Source organism: Corvus cornix, chromosome 8 (genome assembly GCF_000738735.6).
Source record: "Corvus cornix cornix isolate S_Up_H32 chromosome 8, ASM73873v5, whole genome shotgun sequence".
Classification (NCBI taxonomy): Eukaryota; Metazoa; Chordata; class Aves; order Passeriformes; family Corvidae; genus Corvus; species Corvus cornix.
The window spans coordinates 25,331,029-25,354,929 of record NC_046338.1 but is presented as its reverse complement, the minus strand read 5'-3'; the positions used below and the strand labels follow the sequence as shown (position 1 = coordinate 25,354,929).

At 53.4% G+C, this 23,901-nt stretch overlaps 3 protein-coding genes across 19 annotated transcripts in view; all 3 read left to right on the top strand.

The window, feature by feature from the left end:
• The first annotated feature begins 2,479 nt into the window (after positions 1-2,479).
• ITPA (inosine triphosphatase) lies at positions 2,480-6,628 on the top strand. 2 transcript variants are annotated; one of them, XM_039555921.1, is made up of 8 exons: positions 2,480-2,615; positions 2,716-2,773; positions 2,858-2,922; positions 3,590-3,663; positions 4,633-4,664; positions 5,313-5,428; positions 5,961-6,037; positions 6,326-6,628. In XM_039555921.1, exons 1-8 carry the CDS (start codon positions 2,553-2,555, stop codon positions 6,444-6,446), a joined length of 606 nt encoding a protein of 201 aa, XP_039411855.1. In that variant the 5' UTR covers positions 2,480-2,552; the 3' UTR covers positions 6,447-6,628. The 2 variants fall into 2 exon arrangements, with proteins under 2 accessions (XP_039411855.1, XP_039411856.1); XM_039555922.1 differs by lacking the exon at positions 3,590-3,663 and having other exon boundaries at positions 2,505-2,615.
• Positions 6,458-12,766, top strand: EEF1AKNMT (eEF1A lysine and N-terminal methyltransferase). Of its 3 annotated transcripts, none has more exons than XM_039555919.1 (8): positions 6,458-6,546; positions 7,955-8,702; positions 9,386-9,585; positions 10,169-10,364; positions 10,593-10,736; positions 10,930-11,139; positions 11,501-11,632; positions 12,095-12,766. In XM_039555919.1, exons 2-8 carry the CDS (start codon positions 7,997-7,999, stop codon positions 12,367-12,369), a joined length of 1,863 nt encoding a protein of 620 aa, XP_039411853.1. In that variant the 5' UTR covers positions 6,458-6,546; positions 7,955-7,996; the 3' UTR covers positions 12,370-12,766. The 3 variants fall into 3 exon arrangements, with proteins under 3 accessions (XP_039411853.1, XP_039411854.1, XP_039411852.1); XM_039555918.1 differs by lacking the exon at positions 6,458-6,546 and adding an exon at positions 6,976-7,179; XM_039555920.1 differs by lacking the exons at positions 6,458-6,546; positions 11,501-11,632; positions 12,095-12,766 and adding exons at positions 6,975-7,179; positions 11,272-11,405.
• Positions 12,767-19,491: 6,725 nt separating this feature from the next.
• The window catches only part of DNM3 (dynamin 3), a 173,445-nt gene continuing 169,035 nt past the window's right edge, over positions 19,492-23,901 (top strand). For all 14 annotated transcript variants that reach the window (XM_039556361.1, XM_039556359.1, XM_039556356.1 and 11 more), the window contains exon 1: positions 19,492-19,675. In XM_039556361.1, the coding sequence (XP_039412295.1) occupies positions 19,530-19,675 (146 nt within the window). In that variant the 5' untranslated portion in view covers positions 19,492-19,529. The remainder of the gene's footprint in view (positions 19,676-23,901) is intronic.

The window sequence follows — 23,901 nt, the reverse complement described above, 5'->3', positions numbered from 1 at the left end:
TCAGCCTTTTATTTTTGGGACCCTTCTTCTTTCCAGCCCTGAGCCTGGTGCTTTAGCTGAGTCAAGCTCTTCTGGTTCTCTTTTTGGTCTTTTCTGATGAGAGAAGCGTTATCCTGCTAAGCACATGTTCAAAACAATACTGGAGAGGGGAAATGGTGCCCCAGAGAATTTCCAGTGCCATGTCCCAGCTTCCTCTTCTGACCCTGTCCCCAGGACCTTGTTTCCACCTGAGTGCTGCCCCATGCAGAGAAGGGGATTAGGAGTGAGCACAGCAGGCTGGAGGGCTGAATGTGATTACAAGCTCCCTTGCCCAGCTGGAATATAAATAGGGCTTTTCCCCTCTGGAGACCTGATCTCTCCGGGTGGGAATCAGAAAGCCAAGCTGGATCTTTCCTCTTCAAGTATAGGCTGTTTTTAACATCATACACTCAGTGGAAGGGACAAAAGTCATCCTGCCTGTGCCTTTGGCTACTCTCTACCTGCAAGGGATCAAGAAGGTGGATGAAGAGGGACTGTGTCTGTCTCAGGGGGACTGCAGGTCTCGCTGAGCTGTTTGGTACTGTGTCCTGCCAATTGGAAAGTGAGTTAATTCACTCCTCGTGCTGGAGAGCCCTGCCAGTGCCTCTGCCTTTCTCTCCCAGCCCAGTCTTGCCGCTGCTGCTGCTGCCACCCACAGCAGGAGCTTGGTGCCACAGGAGTATGTGAGGACTTCAGATCCCTGCCAGCACCAGGTCTGAGCAAGAGAAGCAGTTTTTAAGTTGCTTGCTGGAGGCAAAGCCTGGCTTTGGCAAGTGGGTGCTGGCAGGACAAAGTCTGGGCCAAGCCCACCCCAGGCAGCTGAGCATAGGCAGCAAGCTCTTACCCTGGGAAAGCTGGAATTCCTCAACTTTGATGGAGGGATTTTGCAGCATTCCCATGAGGTTGGGGTGGAAATGGTTGTACCCAGGATGCAGGGCAAGGAAAGCTTCCACAACCACAGCCATCAGTGCACTGAGTTGCCAGAATTGGGTGTTTGTCAGTTTTAGGTTCGAGTCATTCAGTGTCCTGAGCACAGACTTCCCAAGGAACTGCTCTGGCTGTGAGAGGCAGCACCAGCAGCAAACCAACAGTCCTGGTCAGAAACTTTGCAGTAAAAGAATTTACTAAGCAACTTTTATAGACTTTTTTTTTCTCCCCCCAAGGCTGGAAAGACCATTAGGAGTGTCTGGTCTTGGGATGGTAGAGAGCACTCCTCCATATATTCCTTTGATACTGTGGTTTCATATTGCAGCCTGTGCTGTCCCACCCTGGACTGGTGGCAGGGAGAACTGCAGTCAGCAGAAATGAGTGTTGTTTCCAGCAGTGTCTGCATGCTTGGGGATTGGTTTTCACTTAGGAGATGTTATGAAGGAGATTCTACAACAAAAACAACTCCTTCACCCAAGCTTTGGGTCTGTTTTACCCATTCCTGCATTGTGCAGAGGACAGACCATCAGCTGCTGTTTTCCACACGATTGCTTTTGTACATGGAATGGCATCTTCTGGCTATAGTGGATCATTCCTCCTCCTGGGATTGCTGGTGTGACCCCATGGTGTGACCCCATGGTGTGACCCCGGGGTCCCCATGCCTGAGGGAAGGGGGGATGCAGAGATGCGGCACAGGTGGGTAGAGGCCTCCTGGCTCCGTCAGCTGGGCAGGCCAGAGGGAAAGAAGTCCCTCCTGAGGAGTCCCCTTGCAAAGCAGGAGCTTTGGCAGGGTCTGGCAGTAAGGAGGGGCCTAGGTACCAGGTGGGAGAGCTCCTGGGACCCTGCTGCTGCTCCTTCAGAGGGCCCTGCTCCCCACCAGCCCTGGACTGCACTGACCTGTTCCTCTAGGGCTCCACACCGGCCCCACGGACAGAACTCTTGACTCGAGGTCTGGAGTTTTTGCTACAGCCGCCAGCTGGTCCTGCATTTACCCAAGATTCAGGGCAGGGAAAGCTGCCACAACCACAGCCATCAGTGCGGTGCCCTGAGGTGCTAGAATTAGGTGTTGATCAGTTTGGGGCTTGAGTCATTCAGTGCTGCGGTTATCCTGAGCGCAGACCTTCCCAAGGGACAGCTCTGGCTGTGAGAGGCAGCACGAGCAGCAAACCAACAACGATGGAATTTGATCGCTCCGACACAGGAAACCTGATGACAGCGCAGAGATGCCCCAGAGGTCGGGGGGTGAACAGCAGTAGAGCTTGGAGCATAATCCCCTGCCCGATTCCCCAACTACGTCTGCTTCTACTTCAGGGAAAACAGAGCGGGACCCAAAGGCCGGGGCTGTAAACAAGGGCCACGGCCATGAGGAGCGCCGGTTACCGAGGCGACCCGCCCCGCCCCGCCCCGCCCCGCCCTCCACGCGCCTCTCGCGAGACCGTCCGGCGAGGGCTGGCAGTTCCCGCCTCTCTGGCGCAGGCGGACGCCCTCCCCATTGGCTGGACGCTGCGGGGCGGGCGCGCTCCCCATTGATCGAGCGGTGGGGGGCGCGGTGTCGCCGAGGGCCCTGATTGGCGACTGGGCGGGCAGGCGCCGCGAGCGCGGACAGCATGGCGGCGCCGGCCCGGCGGACCGTCGTGTTCGTGACAGGCAATGCCAAGAAGCTGGAGGAGGTGAGGGCGGCGGGACCGGGACCTGGCAAGCGCGTTTGCCTCCCTCCCTCCCTCCCTTGCTTGCTTCTCCCTCACTTTTCACTCCCTTCTCCCTGCGCAGGTCACGCAGATCCTCGGGGACTCCTCTCCCTACACGCTGGTGGCGAAGAAAATTGACCGTAAGTTATTGGCGGGGCCCGGGGGGATGCGGCGGCTCCTCCCGTCCCGGCCTGTCTGCTCAGCACCGATCCCTCTGTCCGCAGTGCCCGAGTACCAGGGGGATCCAGATGAGATCTCCGTGCAGAAGTGCCGTGAAGCCGCCCGGCAGGTCATTCACTCTCTCCCTTTTCCCGGCGGGATGGGTGTGGAGGGACCCAGACAGGGAGACTGAGGCATCCAGACCGACCCCGAGGAAAGCCAGGGACACATCCAGCCTGACCTGGCCTCGCTGCATTTCCATCATCCGGCTGTTCTGGTTTATGCCGGATGATGGTGAATTCTCGCTGATGACACCGAGCTTTGGTAGTCCTGCTGCTGTGTCCCTCCAGCAATAGGAAGTCGTGGAAGATCCTTCAGTTCAGCCCCGGTGGCTGCACGACAAAGAATTTTCTGTCTACTGAACATTCCAGAGCTGTCTCTGGGATGGGTGTCCTAAAAGTACCAAGTTCTTTTTTGAGAAAAATGCAGGCGTGCCCCTGGGACACAGGCTTTCCCTCTCCTTGTCCTGCTGGTCCTGTCCTCCAGGAGGGCAGGGAGTGTTCAGCGCTGCTCGTTTTCCTCCATATGAAACCTTCCCTACTGTTGTTCAGCCTCTCTGGCCTGCCTGGGGAGAGCTTGGGTTTGATTGTGTCTGTCTGGTGTGGGTTGCCTTTGAGGTGAAGATTGCACTTGAGGTCAAGTGGAAATGTGAGGACAGGATAGAGCAAGGGGATGGGTTTGGAGGCAGTACCTTCCTTTAGGTCAAATGTTTTCCTTCTCTTGGGCTTTCACTGTAGGTTCAGGGACCTGTTATAGTAGAGGACACCTGCTTGTGCTTCAATGCCCTGGGGGGCCTGCCAGGACCCTACATGTAAGTAGGAGGGAAGTTGTTTCCCCTTTCGTGTGCCAGAGTTAGGAGCACAGGCAGGCAGGGTGGGCACCACACTCCAGGAGCAGTAGGGTCAGGGAGGTGATTGCTGGTCTGTGGCCCTGATCTTCATCCTGCACCCCAGCGGCTGGACTGAACTCCTTGAGTCCTGACGTAAGTCACGGAGCAGGATAGAAGAGACAGACCTGGATTGTTGGGTCTGGCTCCCAATCTATGGTGCCTGTTCTGGCAGCTTGGGAACCTGTCCACACAGCACGCTCTGTGTAATAAAAGGCTTTCAGCAGGACTCTGGGATGAGTGCCCCATAGGTTCTCATGGGGACATCTTTAATCCAGAAGATAACTAAGTTATTACATTACAGTGGAACTCCTCTAGTAAAATATTGCCTCAGCTCCTGGAATTAACTTCAAGTGTGATTAATTCTTCCAAACTATCTCTGCTGCACTAAGCAGACATAAAAGCTTTATATTACAGAATAGAATCATGGAATATCCTGAGCTGGAAGCAGCCACAAGGATCATCAAGTTCAAATCCTAGCCCTGCCCAGGACAGCCCCAAGAGTCCTGAGAGTGCCTGAGAGTGTTGTCCAAACAGTTCTTGAACTCTGGCAGGCATGGGGCTGTGACCAAGTCAGCACCACAACTCAGTGTAAAAAGCGAACAATTTGTGTTGAGAGATGTATTTTGGCAAGTCAGTGTTCAGGAGTGAGAACTGTGTTATTTATATGGGCCCCAGGACTGCAGTAAGTTAAATACCCCACTGTGTCCCCTTCAGCTTAAGAGCTAACTAAGTCTGTCCTTTCTTGTACATAGTTCAGAACAAGGTCATCTGACCACACACTGAAGAGGGATTCAAAGACCTATGAAAATATAGGCAACATTGTCTCAAAGATGCCTGTATTTCTGAGAGATAATAGCAAAAATTAATCTTCCCTCTCTCCTTCCTTTTCAGAAAATGGTTCCTGGAGAAACTCAAGCCAGAAGGTACTGCCCTCGTGTTACTGCTCTGTGTGTAATGCACTCCTTTGCCCCTGAAGTGGCTCCCTGCCCGTGCTGGGGGAACCAACAGGTTCCTTGAGCCTGTTCTGTTGCCCTCCTTCCCAGGATGTTGTTTCACTCAGCAGCTTCATCCCTGGATTCCCAGGCTCCTGCCTCTACAGGCTGCTGGCAGGGCTCATGGGAGCATCTTGTTTGTCCTCAGTGGGACCTGGAAGACCTCCTGTTCCCTATGGCTTCAGTGTTAGCCGCTCTCCACTAATGCTCCCCTCCCCTGATGTGCAGTGACTGCCTTGATCCCGCAGTTCAGAGTGTGACTGCAAATCCTGTGCCGATCTCATTAACATGAGCATTAATCACATTAATCACTCTGGGCTTTAGTCCTCCCTGGTGCTACATGCTCGGTTGTTTCCTCTCCCAGGGCTCTGCAGCTCCCGCTGTGAGATGAGATCTGAGGCTCTGGCTTCAGTCACAGCAGGGAATCTGCCAAGAACATCCTGGTGCCTGAGCTTTGTCACCTCCTGTGGTGGTTGGGAATGCAATGTGGAGTGCTCTCTCCATCCATCCGTGCCGAGGTGGGTGTGTTGCATTCCCAGGGAGCAGCAATAACTCCAGGATCCTTTCTGTGTCCCTCAGGCCTGTACAAGCTGCTGGCTGGCTTTGAAGACAAGTCTGCCTATGCACTCTGCACCTTCGCCTTCAGTAGCGGGAACCCGGAGGAGCCAGTGAGGCTCTTCAAAGGCCAGACCCATGTAGGTGGTGTGTGCCTGGGGAAGGCAACGTGCTGAGGGAGGAGGGCTGCAATGTGAATTTCATAGCAGCACTGGCTCTGCTGAGGACAATTTTGGTGGCCTCTGGGTCGCTGGATGCCCTTGGAGCTTCTCTGTGTTGGGAACAGGCTTAGGAAGAGCGCAGCTGGTGGGAGGTGGGTGCTGAGGGTGCAGCCCTTTGCGCAGTGGTACTTACTGAACTCTGCATGTTACCTCGGTCTCTTCAGCCCCCATCTCCCTCTGACAGGACTGTATTCAAGTACTGTTGTTAGCTCTGTTATTTGGAGAGGTCAAAGCACTGTCAACATAGGGCAGTGTGAATTTGGAGCTGCTAATTTTGGTCACATCCTGGGGAGGAGCTGGGAAGGGGGACAGCACCATGCAGAGCCTGTGGTGGCTGCAGTGTGAGCTATGGCTGCATGTCTCGGTGTCCTCAGTCCATGCTTGAAATGTGAGTGCAAGGGAAGTGCTGTGAAACCACAGCTTAAGGGTCTTTTTTGCTTTCTCATGGCAGGGGCTGATAGTGGAGCCCAGAGGCCCTCGGGATTTTGGCTGGGATCCCTGCTTTCAGCCGGATGGCTACAACCAGACGTAAGTGGTATTTTACCTACAGCTCTTTATGTAAGGCAAACCTTGGTCAAGGGTGTCAAGAGGAACTTGCTTATGAGGAAGGGCATCAGGGAGAAACATCCTCCTGGATCTGAATGAGGTGTGTTACAGGGAGCACCTGGATTAGGATGGGGGCTGTTAGCTGTGCCACTGTGTCACTGCAGGTGCCCCAGTGAGCCAAGCAGGGAGGGCAGAGCCGGAGCTCTTGGTGCTCGGGGGATGTGCTGTAGTGTCTCTGCTACTGAGACTTGTGGTTTCTCTCCCCTGCAGCTACGCTGAACTGCCTAAGGCAGTGAAGAACTCCATCTCACACCGGTACAGGGCGCTGAGCGAGCTCTCCACCTTCTTTCTTCAGAGCGACTCGACAGAGCCCCACCCCGGCCCCAGCTAGCGCCCGAGCTGTGCGCACGCCTTGTTCACACAACCACCGAATTACTGGGGTTGGAAAGGACCTCTGGAGATCACCTAGTCCAACCCCCCTGCCAACGCAGGTATTGTCCATGTCACACGCAGCCCCGGCAGAGCTTCCCTGTGCTGCGGGATGTCATTAAAGCTGCTCCTTTTTGAACCCACCGCTACCTCGTTCACCGCTCTTTTTGTTGCTTCGGTAGTGCCGCAGAGCCCAGCTGGTCTGGGCTGTTGAAGCTGCGCGTTTGTGCCTCAGGGGCGGCTCCGGCCCGGGCAGTCCCTGCCGCCCTTCCTGCCAGAAGTCCTAGAGCCGAGTGTCGGGTGCTCCGGGGCACCGCGACCGAACGGGGGTGCTCGGAGCCGCCGGCCAATGGGGAGCGGCCGGGGGAGAGACAGCCAATGGGGAGCGGCCGGGGCAGAGACAGCCAATGGGGAGCGGCCGGGGCAGAGACAGCCAATGGGGAGCGGCAGCCAATGGAGGCGGGTGCGTCGCCCCGCGCGCGCCGCGCAGCCGGAAGCGGTCAGCGCGGGGGACACGTGGGGCGGGACCGGCCCGGCCGGCCATGGAGCTGCTGCCCCGCAGCCCCGGCGAGTTCGGCTCCGCCCGCTACTGGGATCGCTTCTTCCGCCAGCGCGGGCAGCGCCCCTTCGAGTGGTACGGGGCCTTCCCGGAGCTCTGCCCCGTCCTGCACAAGTATGTGCGACCGCGCGACAAGGTGAGCCCCGGCTGGTAGCTAGCGCTGTGTGCCTGGGACGCGTTGCCTCTGGGCTCCTCCTGCGCGTCGAGCTCTCGGGTGACCTTATCGCTGTCTACAGCTACCTGAACGGAGGTTGTAGCCAGGTGGGGGTCGGCCTCATCTCCCAGGCGACCAGCGGCAGGATGAGAGAACACAGTCTTAAGCTGCGTTAGGGGAAGTTTAGGTTGCACAGTAGAAAGAATTTTTTCACAGTAAGGGTGCTTAGACATTGGAATGGACTGCCTGGAGAGGTGGTGGAGGCACCGTCCCTGGAAGTGTTTAAGGAAAGACTGGATGTGGCACTTGGTGCCATGGTGTGGTTCACAAGGTGTTTGGTCATAAGTTTGACTCAATGATCTCAGAGATCTTTTCCAACCAAATTGATTCAGTGTGATTCTGTGTGTGAGTTCTGTGCTGCTGTGTCCCACTATAAGCTGCCACCGTGCAGACACAATGTGAGTCATAGCAGTGTGCCATAGCAAGAGGACAGGAGGGACCTACAAGTTGGGGACCTCTGAGGGTTAAAACACCCAGTTCATCCCCAAAAGACATGCAGCAGATACATCACTTCTGTGTCCATGGGACTTACCTCTATGGAGATGTTGTCTTGGGCCCCAGAGACTGGGTTTGCAGGCCCTGTGGGTATAGTTTTCACAGAGGGCTCCTAGACATGTCTGGTATTTACTCATAAAATGCTTTGGGGGGTGTTTCCAGGGTGTTCTCACCATCACACTGCTCTTGTGCCACTCCCCAGGTCCTCGTGGTGGGCTGTGGGAACTCGGAGCTGAGTGAGCAGATGTACGATGTGGGAATGTGCGACGACATCATCAACATCGACATCAGCGATGCCGTGATCCGCCAGATGCAGGAGCGCAGTGGGAGCACAAGGCCAAAGATGAGCTACCTGCTGATGGACATGCTCCAGATGGACTTCCCTGATGCCCATTTCCAAGTGGTCCTGGACAAAGGCACACTGGATGCCCTCCTCACTGATGAAGAGGAGGCTGCTATAGCCAAGGTGGACCAGATGTTTGCTGAGATCAGCCGGGTCCTGCAGGTAGGAGGGCGCTACCTCTGCGTCTCCTTGGCTCAAGCCCACGTGCTGAAGAAAGCTGTGGAATACTTCTCCCAGGAAGGCTGGGTCGTGCGTGTCCATCAGGTGGCCAGCAGTGGAGACAAGCAGCAGTTTGTCCTACCGGTCTTTGTGTATGTCATGACAAAGTTCAGGAAGATCCCTGGCTCGGCACCACAGATCCTGGAGATCTGTCCTGAGGAGCAGGACAAGCCGATGCGGATGGAGAGTGTGGAGCAGCTGGTGGCAGCAGTGAAGGACAGGCAGAATTATGCCCTGCTCTGCAGCCAGATAAGCAAAACCCCCTGCAGGGAACAGGTTTCCTTGGATCTGTGTGACAAAGAGAGCGGGAAGCCTCGCTACACGCTGCATGTGGTCGACAGCCCCTTGGTGAAACCTTCCCGAGACAATCACTTTGCCATCTTCATCAGTGAGTACAGCCTGTCTGGGCTGCAGTGAGGTTGTGCCCTGGCCAGGAGCTGCAAAAGAGCCAGCCCTTCAGGGTCTGTTGTATTTGGGGCTGGAGAGGGAAATAACCCACCTGTGCAGGGTTTGGTTGATGTTTTAGTCCTGGCTTTGTGGGGGGGTATGTGTTTGCCTGGCGATGCAAACAGAGATCTGGCCCAGAGCTTGTTGGCTGCATCTCCCCGCAGAGGGACACTGCCTGCCCCACCTCCAAGGTGGCAATTCCTGCCTTGATGCTGGTGACAGCCAACTTAGCACATTGCAGCTGGAAAGGCATCGCTGCTCTGGGTGGGTGTCCTGGCTTGCAGGGCCAGACTGCTTGGGCTGCACTTGGGTTTGTGCTTGCACCTCACAGAAATGTATCGGCCTCTGCCAGCAGCACTGTTCCCTCCCAGCATGCCTGCAAAGCTGGGGCTTAGGGGCTGGAGACAAGTCAGGAGCCTCTTGGACACCCCATTCTAATGAGATGTGGTTTTTCCAGCTTCCTGCATGAGCCTGCCCAAAACAGGGGAGATCCTGGCTCTCTTGGTGGTTGCAGTGCACAGCTCTAGTCAAACATCCCTGAGATGTCTCGTCATTCCCTGTGGCTCCTCCCTTGGAGACTCGAGGGCCAGGAGCAGCCCAGGCTGATGGCAGCCCCTTCTGCAGTCCCACAGGGCAGAGAAACCGAGTGGCTCTTTGGGACGGAGGAAGGGCGGAGGCAGCTGGCGGCCAGCGCGGGCTTCAGGCGCCTGCTCACAGTGGCCCTGCACAGGGAGCAGCACTACGAGGGCATGGCCAGCATCCAGGCGGAGCTGTCGGGGAAGGTGATGGAGCTGGCCCCGCCAGGCCTCCCTGCCCGGCAGCAGGTGAGCCCCCACTGCCCAGCACCCTGGCCAGGCTTCCCAAAACTGGGGCCAGGCTGGCTCTCTGCCAGCAGGGAAACCCTCTTCTCCAAGGGAGACCAAGCTGCAAGGTGTGAGCTGGATGCCCTGGTGGGGAGGGGATGGGTCTCAGGTGCAGCTTCTCTCAGTTTTCCCTCCAGCTGTCTGCCTTTGCTTGGAGGCAGGATTTGAGGTGCTTGTGTGGCAGGATTCAGTATGAAGTCCTTGCCCTCCAAAACCCAGCATCCCAAGAAAAGCAGAGATCCTGGAACCTTGAGAGTATCCAGCCCCTTCTTTATCCTTGCTTTAACTTCTGTTCCATCTGTCTCCTTCCTGCTCCAACTCTACACACTTGAGCTCTTGCAAAAAATCTTGATGTGTTTGCTCCCTGTATTCCCTGCATTGGGAGTAAAGCTAGTGCAGATCCCCAGCTCTCCTGTGGCATCCCACAGCTCCTTTGTTGTGTCTGCTGTGTCCTGGCTCTGTAGCCATAGTCAGGACAGTGAGAATGTCACGCTCTGTTCCTGTAGCCTTTCCTCCTTCATAGCAGCCCCTGCCCTCCCTGCAGGTGCCCTTCCTGTCTGTGGGAGGGGACATTGGGGTGCGGACGGTGCAGCACTGTGACACCAGCCCCCTGAGCGGGGAGTACGTCGTGGAGGACGTGAAGGGAGATGGCAGCTGTTACTTCCGCCGCCTTGTCTTCCTCCGCAACAGGAACGTGGTGCAGTCAGAGGCTCAGCTCCTGGCTCCCACACCTCTCCAAGGTATGTGGGGCAGCTGGGAAAAGGCAGGGGTTGATTTTTTGGGGTGACAGAAAGTGAGAGCAATACAGGAGGAAGGTAGAAGTCCCGCTGGGACCTGCCTGTCTTGTCCCAGAGCAGCTCTGCGAGTGTTTTTACACCATGGGCAGGACAGGGCTGGGGGTGACTAGTCCACAGAAAGCAACTCCATCTCCTACCTTGCCTTACCGGCTGAAGTCTTGTGTCATTCAGGCCAGAAGAAGCGGAGGAAGGACAAGAAGAAACCCAGCCCCACTGAGCCACCTGGAGCCATCGACAAGAGCTATCTGTGCTGTGAGCACCACAAGGCCATGGTTGCGGGGCTCTGCCTGCTGGGGGGCCCCGACGCCCTCCCAGGTGACGAGGCTGGCAGTGGGAGGCTGTGCTGGGGGCAGGTGCACGTGTGTCCCCATGTCACAGCCCCTTGGGGGAAGGCTCTTTCAGCCAAGGTGCCCCGTGCACCCTTCCAAATGTGGTTTGGGGATGGTGGGTGGGACAAGCAGTGGGATTATGGCATCCTGGTAGCTCACTGGGTACTCTTGGTTGGCAGGAGAGCTGGCAGTGCTGGTGGTGGGGCTCGGCGGGGGCAGCCTGCCCCTCTTTGTCCATGATTACTTCTCTCAGGCCCACGTGGCCGTGGTGGAGATCGACCCCTCCATGCTGGAAGTGGCCACGCACTGGTTCGACTTCTCCCAGGGTGACCGGATGCAAGTGCACATCTCTGATGGTCTGGACTATGTGGCCAACCTGGCAGCTGAAGGTACCATCTCACAGAGCATCCTGGGTGGCTCATTGAGCCCAGTGGGTGACACGCTGGGAGCAGAGTCCTGGGCTGTTGTCACCACCTGATTCCTCTTCCTGCCTATCTCCTGCCATGTGTCACAATCTCCAGCCTCACCAGGTCTCTGCAGCTCACAGCCTGTCCTTGCCAACCTGTGTAGAGGACTTTAGATTTGTTGCCTCCCACAGCACCAAGGGCTTGTAAAGAGAAACCCCAGCAGAGAAGACACCCATAACATGGCAGAAGGGATGTCTTAACCATCCCATTTGTTGCCTTCCCACCACGTGTGTGGCTCACCTCTGTCCCATAGGATAACAGCTGTCTGTGCTTCCTCCTGCAGCATCAGCCCAGTACCATGCCATCATGTTTGATGTGGACAGCAAAGACCTCACAGTGGGGATGAGCTGCCCGCCCCCAGCCTTTGTGGAAAAGCCCTTCCTGCAGAAAGTTAGAAACATCCTCAAGCCAGAAGGTAGGAGGGGAGATCTGGCCATGTCCCCATGGCCAGGCTGACCAGTTCTGTGTGGAGTTGGGGCTGTGTTTCTCATCCTGGAGAATAGTGGCCACAGCCAGGATTGCTGCATGGCATCCACTTCTCCTGGGTGTTTCAGTGGTCATTGTGACAGCAGGATGGAGTGGGTGGCCTGCAACGCTGCTGGGTCAGGCAGGCTGAGACATCCCGGGGGGCCAACAGAGTTTCCTGGAAGCAGAAGTTGTAGGAGATACCTGAGAACAGATCTTGTGGCCTCCCACAACCTGTGCAGCAGCAGGGATGTGGAGCAGGGCCAGGGGCACCAGGGAAGTGCCGGTACTCCTCGTGCTGCCATGAGGGAGACATTTGCACCAGGGTGGCACTGATCCAGCTGTGTTCCTGCAGGGAGCAGGGTGGTGTATCTGGGCTGGTTCAATTCCCTTCCCTCTTGCCCTGCTGCAGGAGTCTTCATGCTCAACTTGGTGTGCCGCGATGCCCAGCTGAAGGAGTCTGTCCTGGCCACCCTCAGGGACGTCTTCCCTCTTCTCTACATGCGCCGCATCGAAGGGGAGGTCAATGAGATCCTGTTCTGCCAGCCCAGCCCTGAGGGCCGACGCGACCCCACAGAGCTGGGGGCACGTGCCCGGGCACTGGAGGGGGCCCTACGGCAGCCTGGGCGGCCCTGGGACAGCTCGTACGTGCTGGCAGACATGCTGCAGGCCATCCACATCCTCTGAGGGGGACTCTGATGCTGCTTCAACACAGTGGTCCTCCTGTGGGGGCTGTGGCCCCACAATGGGGTGCCCGTGGCTGGGACTGCTGCCCTGTGGGGGGCCAGTGCTGGTCTGGGCCTGCCAGAAGGATGGGACTGGCACGGGAAGGTGCTTCCTGCAGCGTGGCTCCTGAGGAAGGGACCCAGCACCACAGAGGGCTCTACAGCCTGAGGGGCAGAGCTGGTAGGGGGGAGGAAGGTGCTGTGGGACTGGCAGGACTGTGGGTTTGGCTTTGTCCTCATTGCTTTCCCACTTTTGGAAAAACATCCCTTCGACTCTCCTTCCCTGCTCCAAGGCTGGTTGTGGATGTGTGTGGGTGGGCTGCGAGCTGTGAGAATAAAGTGCTATGGGGTGCTCTGAGGCCTGTAGTTCTTTGCTGAGGCTCATTTCTGAAGCACCCGCACCCCTGGAAAAAGTACGGTCACCTCACCACTCATCCTCCCCAAACTGGATCCCACTATGTTTCCCCTCTTCTGAATCTTTCCAGCTATCTCCACTGAACTGAAACCGGTAACCCTCGACCTCTGAACTCTTCTCCCCCAGGGCCAGCAGGGACCCAGCCCTGAGCTCAGGCTCCTGGCCATACCAACCCGCTCACCCAGCTGGTGCAGGTCAGCCTTCCTGCAGGATGAAAGGGCAGCCAGAAAATACCCATTGGGGTGTCCCTATAGCACCTCAATCCTGCCCAGACAGCTCATTTTGAAGGGTTTCAGAGCCTGGTGCCTCCTTACAGGGTTTACCTGAAGAGCTGCCCTGTGTGTCCTGGCTGCTTACAGACAGCTGACCTGCTGGTTCTCATTCATCAGACCCTATTTTTGGGGGCTTGTCTTTCTCGCCTGCAACAGCTGGTACCAAAATGAGTCTGAGACATGGTACCAAAGTGACCAGCTTGCAGACAGCAAGGTGACAAACTGATGCTTTGCCACTACTCCTGCACCCTCACTGCATGCTCCGTTCTGCCACTGGCAGCCTGAGTGAGGACGTGTTTCTGACGGTTGCTTCCCAAAGCAAACCCTCCCCAGCCACCTTTCCACAGCCCAGGGAGGTAACAACACACCAGGAGATGATCCCAGGAGGGATCTGTGTCTGGGCATCGCTGCTGGAGCCATCTCCCAGCTCTGCAGCTCACACACTCTGTCTCAACCAGGGTGTCAGGCTGCCCCTCACTGGCCTCTCCTTACTTGTAACAACCCAGGTCTCCTCCCTCTGTGGGAAAACCTCTGCCACTTAGAAAGTAAGTGAGAGGGTGTGTGAGCCTGAGAGTTTCCCAGCTCCATGGGGCTGTGGAAAGGACACCCCAAAGGCTCTCAACCCCTGCAGCAGTGGGGACCATGGCCACTGCACCAGTGCAGGTGCCAGCAAGCACCTCCCTCTGATCAGCAACTGGGGCTATATTTTCATTTTAATTTGCCAGCAGGCTCTACTTGGGGAACTGCTCTGTTAAGATCCGTTCTTTGATGCTCCCTACCTTATTCCACTTCACACAGAGGGACAGATCAGTGCCCTACTTTCTCCCTGGGCTACCCGTGTCTACGCAGAGGGAGCAGATGCTTTTTTTAATAAGTGCTTTTGATGGTTCCCAGGCACAGGAGAGCAGGGCTGGCCTGCTCCCTGCCTCAGATAAAGACTGGCAGCCTAGGTAGGTGCCCTGTGTATGTCACTCACCACCCAGTCACTCCTCCAGTCTGTTCTCCTCCTGTCGTGTGTTCAGGACAGCTCAGGGGAGAGACAGGCTGAAGCTGGAGCAGGGTGGAAGTATGCCTGCCCCCATGCAGTTAGTTTCTAAAGTTCCTCTGTGATGCACACTGTTTTGAAAGATATCTATTATCCACCCAGCTTAGCAATGGCAAATTTCTCAACTCTATCAGCAGTGCTGCATTTACTCTATTTTTAACTTAGTTTGCAATTCTCAACATAATTCCAATGATATAGGTTTGTGTGTGTGTGTGTGTGTGCCCTTTCTTTTACAGAAACCATCTCCTTTCTTCCCCAGGAGCTCATACAAAGGCTGCCTTCATCCCTCCCTTGTCCAGTCCTGCCTTTCTGTTGTGCTTCCAAAATGCTGCATAACGCCACATCCTGGTGGAAAAACAAAAGCCATCTATTAGAAACAATGTAAGGATGAAATCTCAGTTCATTGCAGCTGTTCTTGCAGCTACTGATAGCCTGACAACTTTGGTCTGGAACTGAATTTCAGCTGGAAAACTGGGAAATTCATGAGTGCTGCAAAAACTCAAAATCCTCCTCTGCAGGTAAAATACTCCAAGGCTGGAGTAATTGACAATGTAGTAAATATTTCTCTGCTGGCAGCCAAAACATGCAGCTAATGTATATGTTTAGCAACTGTGATTCTGTTGAGTGTTTTGGCAATATACTCATGTTTATACCCCTTACTCCTCACTTCCTTCCTTTGCAGCGTAGGCACGCTGTCAGTGGCGGGATAGAAACAAACTCTGCCGTCGCTTAGCAACCTCCACTGGCACAGAGATGTTGACTTTTTCCTTTCTGGATTTCCCATCACAAAAAGAGGTGCGTGTGTAACTCATCACACGGCTCAGGTGTGAGGCTGTAGCCAGCTGCAGATGCTTTGGTCTGGTCCAGTCCCAGTCCTTCTCAGAGCATCACATCCGTGTCCTGCTGCCACTCCAGTGAATGAGACACTGGGAGTTGGTGGGTCAGCCCTGGGTTTCCTGATCTTGGGTGGAAGGATGCAGAGAGGTTCCTTGGGCCAGGGTGGCTGTGGGCAGGCAGCTGGCAGGATGGTGACACTATAAGGCACTGATGGGGTGCGATACATACACCCCATATGGTGTCACAGGCCAGGTCCCTGCTCTGCAGAAGAGAAGAGAATGACACTTCAGTTCCCTCTCAGGAAGAGGGTGGAGGTGGATAAGGGATGTACTGTCACCAGCTGAAAGTACATCAAGCAGCTGGGAGAGATTTTGTGGTAATAAAAGCTGCAGGGACTGGGAACTGAGGCTGATTCCCTTCAGCTGGGAAGAGCCTTGGCCTCACTGCCTGGGGATGCTGCTGCAGTCCAGGCATGGCATGGTCCAGCACAACGGCTGCAACAGCCACCTCCCAGAGGTTAGAAGCACATGGGAAGTGTTTTGTCCATGAAATTTTCCCTTGGGGAAGCGCTTGGCTTGTCTGGCTTTGTGACCAAGGAAGCAGGCATGCTGCCAGGCTGCAGTGAGGGAGTACAGCTCTTTCCTGAGGTGCTCAGGGCTGCAGGGAAACATCTCCGTAGGCTGCAATGCAGCATGGTGCCCTTTTTCTACCCTGCAACTGGATGCACCCGACTAAAGAATGCAGCTGGAGGTCACAGGGCAGGAGAGGAGAGATAGGACAGGGATTGGGTTGTCACTGTCCTGCGATGAGTGAGTCAGCAGTGCCCCAGGCTGTGGGGGGAAGGCAGAAAGCACTTCCTCTTTAGAGAGAGAAATGCTGCAGCCACTACTCTAATCACAGCTCTGGAGCCACTCTGGCTTTCTTTCACGGGCTTAAATTCCATCCTTTGCAGCTTCAAGGTCTGAGCTCTCCTCCTGGCAGATACACAGGCATAATGCTGACTGGCACCTTCGTGCAGCTCCACCGCACATCCAAGTGCTGCCGAGAACCTGGGAGCTCCCCCTTGCACGGGCTCCTTGCCCACACCTCCTCCTGCTCTGTGCTCATCACTGCCTGAAAAGCTGTGCAAAAACTCTGGGTTTGTGTCTGAAGCAAGAAGGAGGTGAGGAAGGTCCCTGGAGAGAAGAGCAAGTGTGAAGGACCCTGCCTCTTCTTAGGGGAGAGGATGCAGCCTCGCCTGTGCTCTGCTTGCCCCGGGCTCCTGCTCACTGCTCTCCTGGCAGGGGAGCATGACTGGCTCTTCACTGCAGGCATCTGCAAGTCTCCACTCGGGTGCTTCATACCTCATTCCTCATGAAGGGAGTTGCACTGGTCTGTATTTATGAAGCAGCCTGGGGACCTGATCCAAATGTTCTCGGTTTTAACGTCACACTGCCTGGTTAGGGAGAAGTGTCTGTGCATGAGTTTGTGGGTTCATATGCCAGAGCTGCACCCTGAAGCCAGGCTATTTTTGCCATATATTTTTCTGAAAGTCACGGCAGGACAAACTTGCTGTCTGTAGCCTTGATCTGAAATGCACTGGAGGCTTCAACTGGAGGCCCTAGGCAGGCTGTGCTGGAGCTGCTGACATGTGACATCAGACCACACTGCTGGAGTAGTCGGCATGTCACCTTGGGGAGCAGGGCACCCTTGCTGCCATGCCTGGAAAGGTGCTTGGCAGAGGTTTTTTTTCCTTGCTGAGCCTGGCACATGGCAAAAGGAAATTATAAATATTGTGGCACAGGGTAAAACCAGATTGTGTTTAGCTGGTTAACCAGTGAGCAGTGCAACTCTGTGCTCCTAGGGATTGCACCTACTGCTCCCCCCAAAAATCAATTTCTTGCATGGCCCCCTGACTCGGTTTGGGTCTTGTATTTCAGGGTTATTTGTTACAAGAAGCTTTGCAATGGTATTTGCTAGTAGTACCCCTGTTTCCTTTAATTTAGCCACTCTGAAGCTTGGCAAATTCAGAAAGCCAGGCTGGGCTCTGCATGGGGGTTTGGAACAAGCTGCCCAGAGAAGTCAGTCAGGAAAAGCAGAGACCTGAAGATATGTTCAGGTGCCTCTCCTCTCTCCTTCCCTGCTCTCTAGGAGTTGTTGGAAAAACAAGAAAAATCTCTCATGATAACACAAGCATCCATAATGAAATTGTTTGTGCTTTTTCCAGAAGGTGGGAAATCTATACTTGGCTTCTTGTGGCTTTTTTTTTTTGGGAGGGGGGAGAGTGGATTTTTGTAAGTGATAGAGCTGTAGGGTGAATGTAGGCACTTAATGGCTTTAACTCTGCTTCACCAGGCAAAAAAGTTTGGTTTGGAAACTTCCCAGACTTGGGGGAATAATTCAAATTTTTCCTAATCTTAGTTGTTTCCCTAATTTATTTTATTTTAATCATGGAAGCAGACAAAGCTGTAATTTAAAGACCTCGCAGAAAGGACATTTCCCTGGGTTATCAGTTTGAAGGTATGCATAGTGCTGCTCCCCAGGCGTCGCACCTTTCTCAATCTTCATTTGTCTCCTGTGGAGATGCAATCCTATGGCCAGGCTGCTCTTCTACGGATCTTAATTATTTCATGGGGGCAGCACAAAGTGCTCTGACACTCAGACGATGCGATACTGTTCTTCCCAACTTCCAGCCTCCATAGAAACCTATGAACTGGAGGAAGGCCAGGCAGCTACTCTAGTGCCTCCTGGCATAGCCTGCTCATCCAGGGGAAAGAAATAATCATGCTGCTAATTGGCATGATTATGTCAATAACTCCCAGGCCCCCAACTAGACAGAAATGATGGCAAGGCTTTTCCCAGAGGCTGTGATCTAACTGCGGTGGCGAGGAGAAGCCGTCTCTGCGTTATGCTGATTAAAAACTGTTATTTGTTTCCAGAGTTATAAGTCGGCCTGTTGTAGAGAGTAATTTTTTACACTTATGGAGAGCTCTGGCCAAGAAGTTTTGATAATCCTCCAGATCGTTAGTCTCCGTCAGCCTGCGGGATGTTCACAGTTCCCTTTTGTTTTGCTTTTCACGCTGAGTGAGGCCAGTGTCTGGTTTAATAGAGAGGATAACTTTTATCACTGCAGGACTCCAAAGCCTGTGTTTTGGATATTTGCATGATGTGACTGCTGCCAGTAATCACAGATAAATCTCATCTCTGTTGTGTGCCTGAGCTTTTAGCTCAGCCTCATTCTGCATTTTTAATTGAACACACTGCAGTGACGTGGCTTGGACCTTGATGTTGCTTCCCAGTCTGCTCCTGAGCCATCCACCTGCTGCCAGCCCTGCCGGACCCGGCTTCTCCAGCCTGCCCTGTCACAGCTCCAGTGAATGTGTCTGACCCTGGCAGCACTCCTGCCTGTGGCTGAGCATTACCACAGCCCTTTTCACCAGCAGGATGGGTGGCCAGTTGGGATTGGGGCTCTCAGTGGAGAGGGGCAGCATGGTGGTCTCATGGTTGGTACATGGAGCTGGGTGAACCGTGCTCCCATGTCCAAGTGTCCCAGCACCGAGGTCACCTTGTCCTTGGGCAGGAACAGAATCACAGAATGGGTCAGGTTGTAAGGGAGCACAGTGGGTCATCTGGTTCCACCTCCCAGTTCAAGCAGGGTCATCCCAGAGCACAGGCATAGGACTGTATCCAGCCGGTTCTGGGATATCTCTGGTGAGGGAGACTCCACACTCTCTCTGGGCAATCTGTGAAAAAACAGTCCCTAACAAGCAAGCTCTGAGGGCTGTCCAGTAATCAGAAAGACAGATTACTTGTCGGCAGGATTGCCTTGTTAAGGTTTAGGGCTTGGCATGTTTCAGTTATCTCTGACCTAGGGGGAGGTTACCAAAGCTTGGGAAGAAGGGTGTACCACTGATAGTGGACACAAAGAATGCAGAATTTAGGGGCCACACGGACATTTGGCAGAACCCCTAAGATAAGGAAGAAACTAATAAAAAACAACTGAGCAACTGTGCTGAAATCAGCTCTGACTGGGTAAGAGGTAATTCTGGCAGGGGCAAATTGTGACCACTGACTCACAGATCACCGACCCAAAAAACCCACTGACTAAAGAGAAAGACTGAGCATGCTGACTAATTAGCATTGGAAGCAAGAGGATCATTAGCCAACAGAAGATAGAATTAATAAGCAAACTAGATAACTTGTAGCCAATAAACATTAATGCCTTGGCTTGTTAAAATCCACAAAAAGTGAAAACTTTTGATAGTCGTCGTGCTGGCTTTGTGGATTTGCCACCCAGCCCCCTTTCTGCACAGAACTATAAAAGCATCAAACCCCTCGACTCAGTGTGTGGGCTGGCCTCTGGCACCCCGGGGGGAAGAACGGATTTTCGGACAACCGTGGGATCCACACCGGGACCGCACCGGGACCGCACCGGGACCCGCACGGGAGGGGGCGTGGCCTCCCGCGGAGCCCCCGCCCCTAGGCCCGGGGAGGGAGGGGCGCATGCGCAGTGCGCCGGCCGTTACCTGTCAGCGGCGGCGGGCGGAGGAGGAGGAGGAGGAGGCGGTGGCGGGATGGAGGGGCTTATTCCGCTCGTTAACCGGCTGCAGGATGCCTTCGCGGCGCTGGGCCAGAACTGCCTGCTCGACCTGCCGCAGATCGCGGTGGTGGGCGGGCAGAGCGCCGGCAAGAGCTCCGTGCTGGAGAACTGCGTCTCCAGGTGAGGGGCGGCGGGCACGGCACCCCCGCGCACCCCCCGCTCCCCCCACACAGCCCGGGGCGCGCGCTGTTCGCAACGGTCGCGGCGCGCGCCCCCCTTCATAGCGGCGGGTGGAGGGGGGGGCGGTGGCGGGTGGGGATGGACGAGGAGGGTTTTTTGGGGGAGCCCGGGGGGAACAGCTCGCGGCTCCGAGCCCACCGTGGGTGCTCGGTCCCCACCGAGGATGCTCGGCGTCCCTCCCCCCGCGGTGCCTTGGGGGTGGCGAGGCGGGCCCTGGCCCGGCAGCGCCCGTGGTCTGATGTGCGCGCTGCGGGGAAGCCGCCGCGGCTCCGGTGCGAGCGCGTTCGTGTACCCGGTTCGTGTCTGCGTGTGCGTGTGGGTGACCGCTGCCTGAGGGGAACAAGGTATTTAAAGCCCCAAACCCTAATTTCGGTGGGGTGCTGGCTCTGGGTGGCTCATTTCTCCCATCCCAACGCATATAAATTCGCACCGTCCCAACGCGCCTGTGGGTATTCGCATCACGGCGTCATTAAGGTTGGAAAAGACCTCAAGGTTGGAAAAGATCGTCAAGTCCAACGTGCGCATCATTTCTAACAAATTACTGACAGGAAAAGGGGAAGCCTGACGATTCAGGTGGTGCTTTTTGACGGCCAGGCAGTGCCTCTGGGGACGTCCCGAGGTAAACATGAGCTTCACGGACTGTTTGATGAAATTCCTGCTGCGTTTGCCGCAAATAGCTGCGGGCTCCCCGAGGGAGGGGTTGCTCCCGCATCGGAGCTGCGATCCTAGTCCGGATTATAGGGTCGAAATACTGTTATGTGTCGGTGATTAGGGGACTTTCATGTGCGGAGATGTTCACCGAAGGTAATATTAAATGCTGTGGCATTCCATAACCTGGCCATGTGTCAGACTGTAATAGCTCTCGATATACAATATAAAAATACTGTATTAGTGCTTCTTCATCTGTCCTTCAGAACTGCGTTAAATGTCAGTTCTGCCTCCTCTTTCTCCTTGAAGACTGCAGCTAACTACAGATGTTGACAGTACCGCCTGGTCTCTCGAGTTCGGAAAACATAAATGAGATCCTCAGAAAGCAGGATTTGCCATCAAATTATTACTGTTTTCTTTAAACAAGTCCTTAAAAAGTATTTTGGTAACTTTTTGACTTTTTGAGCTATGTGTCCGCAAAGCTGCACAAAGCACGTGTGCTGAGGGGAAAAAGCATCTTCATTTTTCTTGTCAATGAGGATATTTTGGTCTCTGGGGTCGGGGCTGAATGAGGTGGACTGTGGGCTGATGTCGGTCTCTGGATGCAGCTGTGCTGATGGAAGATCATACTGCTCCCAGATGCTTGTTACTGCTCAGCTGCCAGAGGGATCTGCTCCGTCTGATCCGCAGGTGGAGCTGTTCTTTTGAGCTGCCTGGATGTGCCTGGCTGGAGCAAAAGGTGCAGATGGGCAGTTTGTGCTGATCTGGCCTGTTTGGACAAGAGGCTGGAACCGGCTGCACGAGTGAGACGTGGGCACTTCTAGGAAGAATTGTGAAGGAGAGCTAAGGGCAATAACTTTTTTCACTCGTGTAGTTATTCACTGTGCAGCCTGCAGACACTGCAAGAGAATCTCTTCGGAGAAGACATTACAGACTACTGTGGAACACCGGAATGTCTCTGTCACATGGGATTTGGAATTTGGATTCTTTCAACCTGGTTTCAGAGTTCCACATCGTTGTTTTATGCAGTAACTTCTTGAGATTCAGCATGAACTCACCTGTAGGACCTCCCTACTTGCAACCTTAGAGCCTGTTGCAAAATGACATTAATATGTATTGCTTCAAACCTATTCCATGAGACTTGAGCAACAATGTTTTGCTTGTGCCTTTCCTCCAGACTGAGTGAGTACGTGTGGTTAGCAGATGTGCCCTTGCTAAGCTGTGAGAACTTGTTTGTGAGGCCTCAGAATGAGATTAATAAATATCCACGAGATCAGAAGAGGATTTTGCTTGTTAGATCAGCAGACAAATGGCCCATGTCTCTTTTAGTAAGCCATAGGATATTCCTGTTTTTATGGGATAATGCAGCTGCTCTCTGCAAACAAGTTTGTTTCATCCACATCTGTCTTAATATGGCTTGCAGAGGTAGTAAGTCTCCCTGTAGAGCCATGCTGCGCTCATTTCTCTTTGTTACTAGTACATTACATGACCTCTGACAACCATAGGGCCAACTTTAACTAATGGTAACACAGCTTGGAAATTAACATCAAAATAAAATAGTCCTTGCATTGCTCTGAAGTTTGAGCATTAATTCTCATGGCTTTTGTTTAGTTTTTTTGGTTTGGGTTTTTTTGTGGTTGTGGGGTTTTTTTGTTGTGTTGGTTTTGGGTTTTTTTTGACCACATGAATCATTATCATTAGTAGATTTTGAACTCTTAGCCTTAGAAACATTCTCTTCTCTTCAGGAATAGCCGTAATTGGTATGAGGAAGGCATGATATCCTCCATGTGAAAGGCAGGGTCTTACTACAAGCATCCTGCTGGTTGTTAACTTCAGTATTTGTCAGTGGAGCTGTGGTGAGGTTGGTAAGGTGGTTCTTAACTCTAGGATCAGGTTGTTATTCCCTGCTGTCTGTAGCCACTATAGCACTGTGCCTGTTTCAGTCTTCCACAGGGTCTTTGGTTGTGCAAAGATTACTTTTTTTTGCACTTGAACAGTAGAAACTATTTTCTGACTTGCAGGTGGTATCAAGAGTTGGAGCTTCTTTATGGGTCCTAGGAATCATGTTGGGCTATGCAGCATTATCCACCATATAGTTTATGCACTGCCGTAATTTTTCTGGAGGGTTGTGAGCGACTGGTGCTGGCAACAGTTCTATGGGCTGGCAGATGGCCTGGAAGTAGCCTCGTCTTTCTGAAGCTGCTCAATGATACATATCCATCGCTCTCTCCAGGGTAGCACCAAGGCTTGTTTAGGTGCACACGGGATCCTTAATGACTACCAGCAGGCAGGGAATATGTTGGGATTAGTTCACATGTGTTTTGCATTGATGGTGGTGTTGGTTGAGGATGGATTCTGCATGTTTGCCTGCTGCAGGAATGGTGTGACACCCAAAACTGCTTGTCTCGTTGTAGGCTGGCTTTGAACTAAGCTGGAATGAGGCAGTGTTAAATCTCCCAATGTGTCCATTATTGTTGCTATTTGGATTAGCATCCCCTGAGGAATTTGGAGAGTTTCCTCTTTGCATACTGCTTCTCTATCAGTAAAGAGACAGTTTCTTTTGGGAGTCAAGGACTGTGTGTGAAGGTTTTCCTCTCAGGATTCTGGTTATATTTAGATGGAAACAGAGATTCTGGAGAGCACCTGAGGACAGCAGTCATTTCCATTTATGGGTTAGACCTTCATGTGTTCATAATGGGAGCTCATGGTGTGTGTTTGAGGAAATGAAATTGTCTGAAGAGCAAATGTTCTTCCTACCTCCTTCTGCTTCTCTTTGTAAAGGGAGTAAATGTGCCCATAAAATGTAGTGCCAGTGTTTGAAGCAAAGGGTCTAATGCAATCTTCCAATAGAGGTTGGTTGGAGAGCGGTTCAAAAACACAAAGGGGAGTCAAACAACAAATACCAGCAGATTGCCAGTGGGAGAGAGCACTTGGCCTCTCTCACTCCTGTGCACCAGAGCAGTACAGGGCCATGAGCTCATACATTGTTTGTGCTTTTCAAACTTGCTTTTGATAATAATAGGGTTACTGAAAAGAAAAATTAATGGTAGGAAGAATCCCTGTAAACCATATTTGGAGAGAAAGCACTTTCTATTATTTCATATATATCCAAATGGGTTTTTCAGCTAACTGAAGGCACAGATAGCAAGCTAGCTTGTCAGGGCCCCCTTCTTCAGAAATCGGAACCTTGTTTTACTCTTAAAAATAGCAAGAAGTTAATAATTAGGTTTCCAACTTGAAAGCTCTTCACTTCCCTTCCTGCTTGATGTAATATAAACTGCATGTGGCCAAATAATTGTTTTATAAGAGATGTGAACTCTTGATTGTAAGCCTGTCAGTCATAATCAAACAGGTACTTTCATTTTAGGAGCCTAAGATCTGATTGCATAATTCAGCTTTACAGCTTTTTGATCTGAGATGCTTTTGATAATCTTAGGACCACTGCATGTAGTAGAGCTATTTATTATGACATATGTACTGATTGTTTCTTTTTGAAATTACTACTCCTTGTGTGCTCA

Bases quoted from the DNA above. Each gene is read 5' to 3' on its own strand.
- ITPA (XM_039555921.1), top strand. From the start codon at position 2,553: ATGGCGGCGCCGGCCCGGCGGACCGTCGTGTTCGTGACAGGCAATGCC. The intron at 2,774-2,857 runs GTAAGTTATTGG...CTCTGTCCGCAG, and splicing joins GGTGGCGAAGAAAATTGACC to TGCCCGAGTACCAGGGGGAT. The intron at 2,923-3,589 runs GTCATTCACTCT...CTTTCACTGTAG, and splicing joins GCCGTGAAGCCGCCCGGCAG to GTTCAGGGACCTGTTATAGT.
- EEF1AKNMT (XM_039555918.1), top strand. From the start codon at position 7,027: ATGGAGCTGCTGCCCCGCAGCCCCGGCGAGTTCGGCTCCGCCCGCTAC. The intron at 7,180-7,954 runs GTGAGCCCCGGC...GCCACTCCCCAG, and splicing joins ATGTGCGACCGCGCGACAAG to GTCCTCGTGGTGGGCTGTGG. The intron at 11,633-12,094 runs GTAGGAGGGGAG...GCCCTGCTGCAG, and splicing joins AAACATCCTCAAGCCAGAAG to GAGTCTTCATGCTCAACTTG.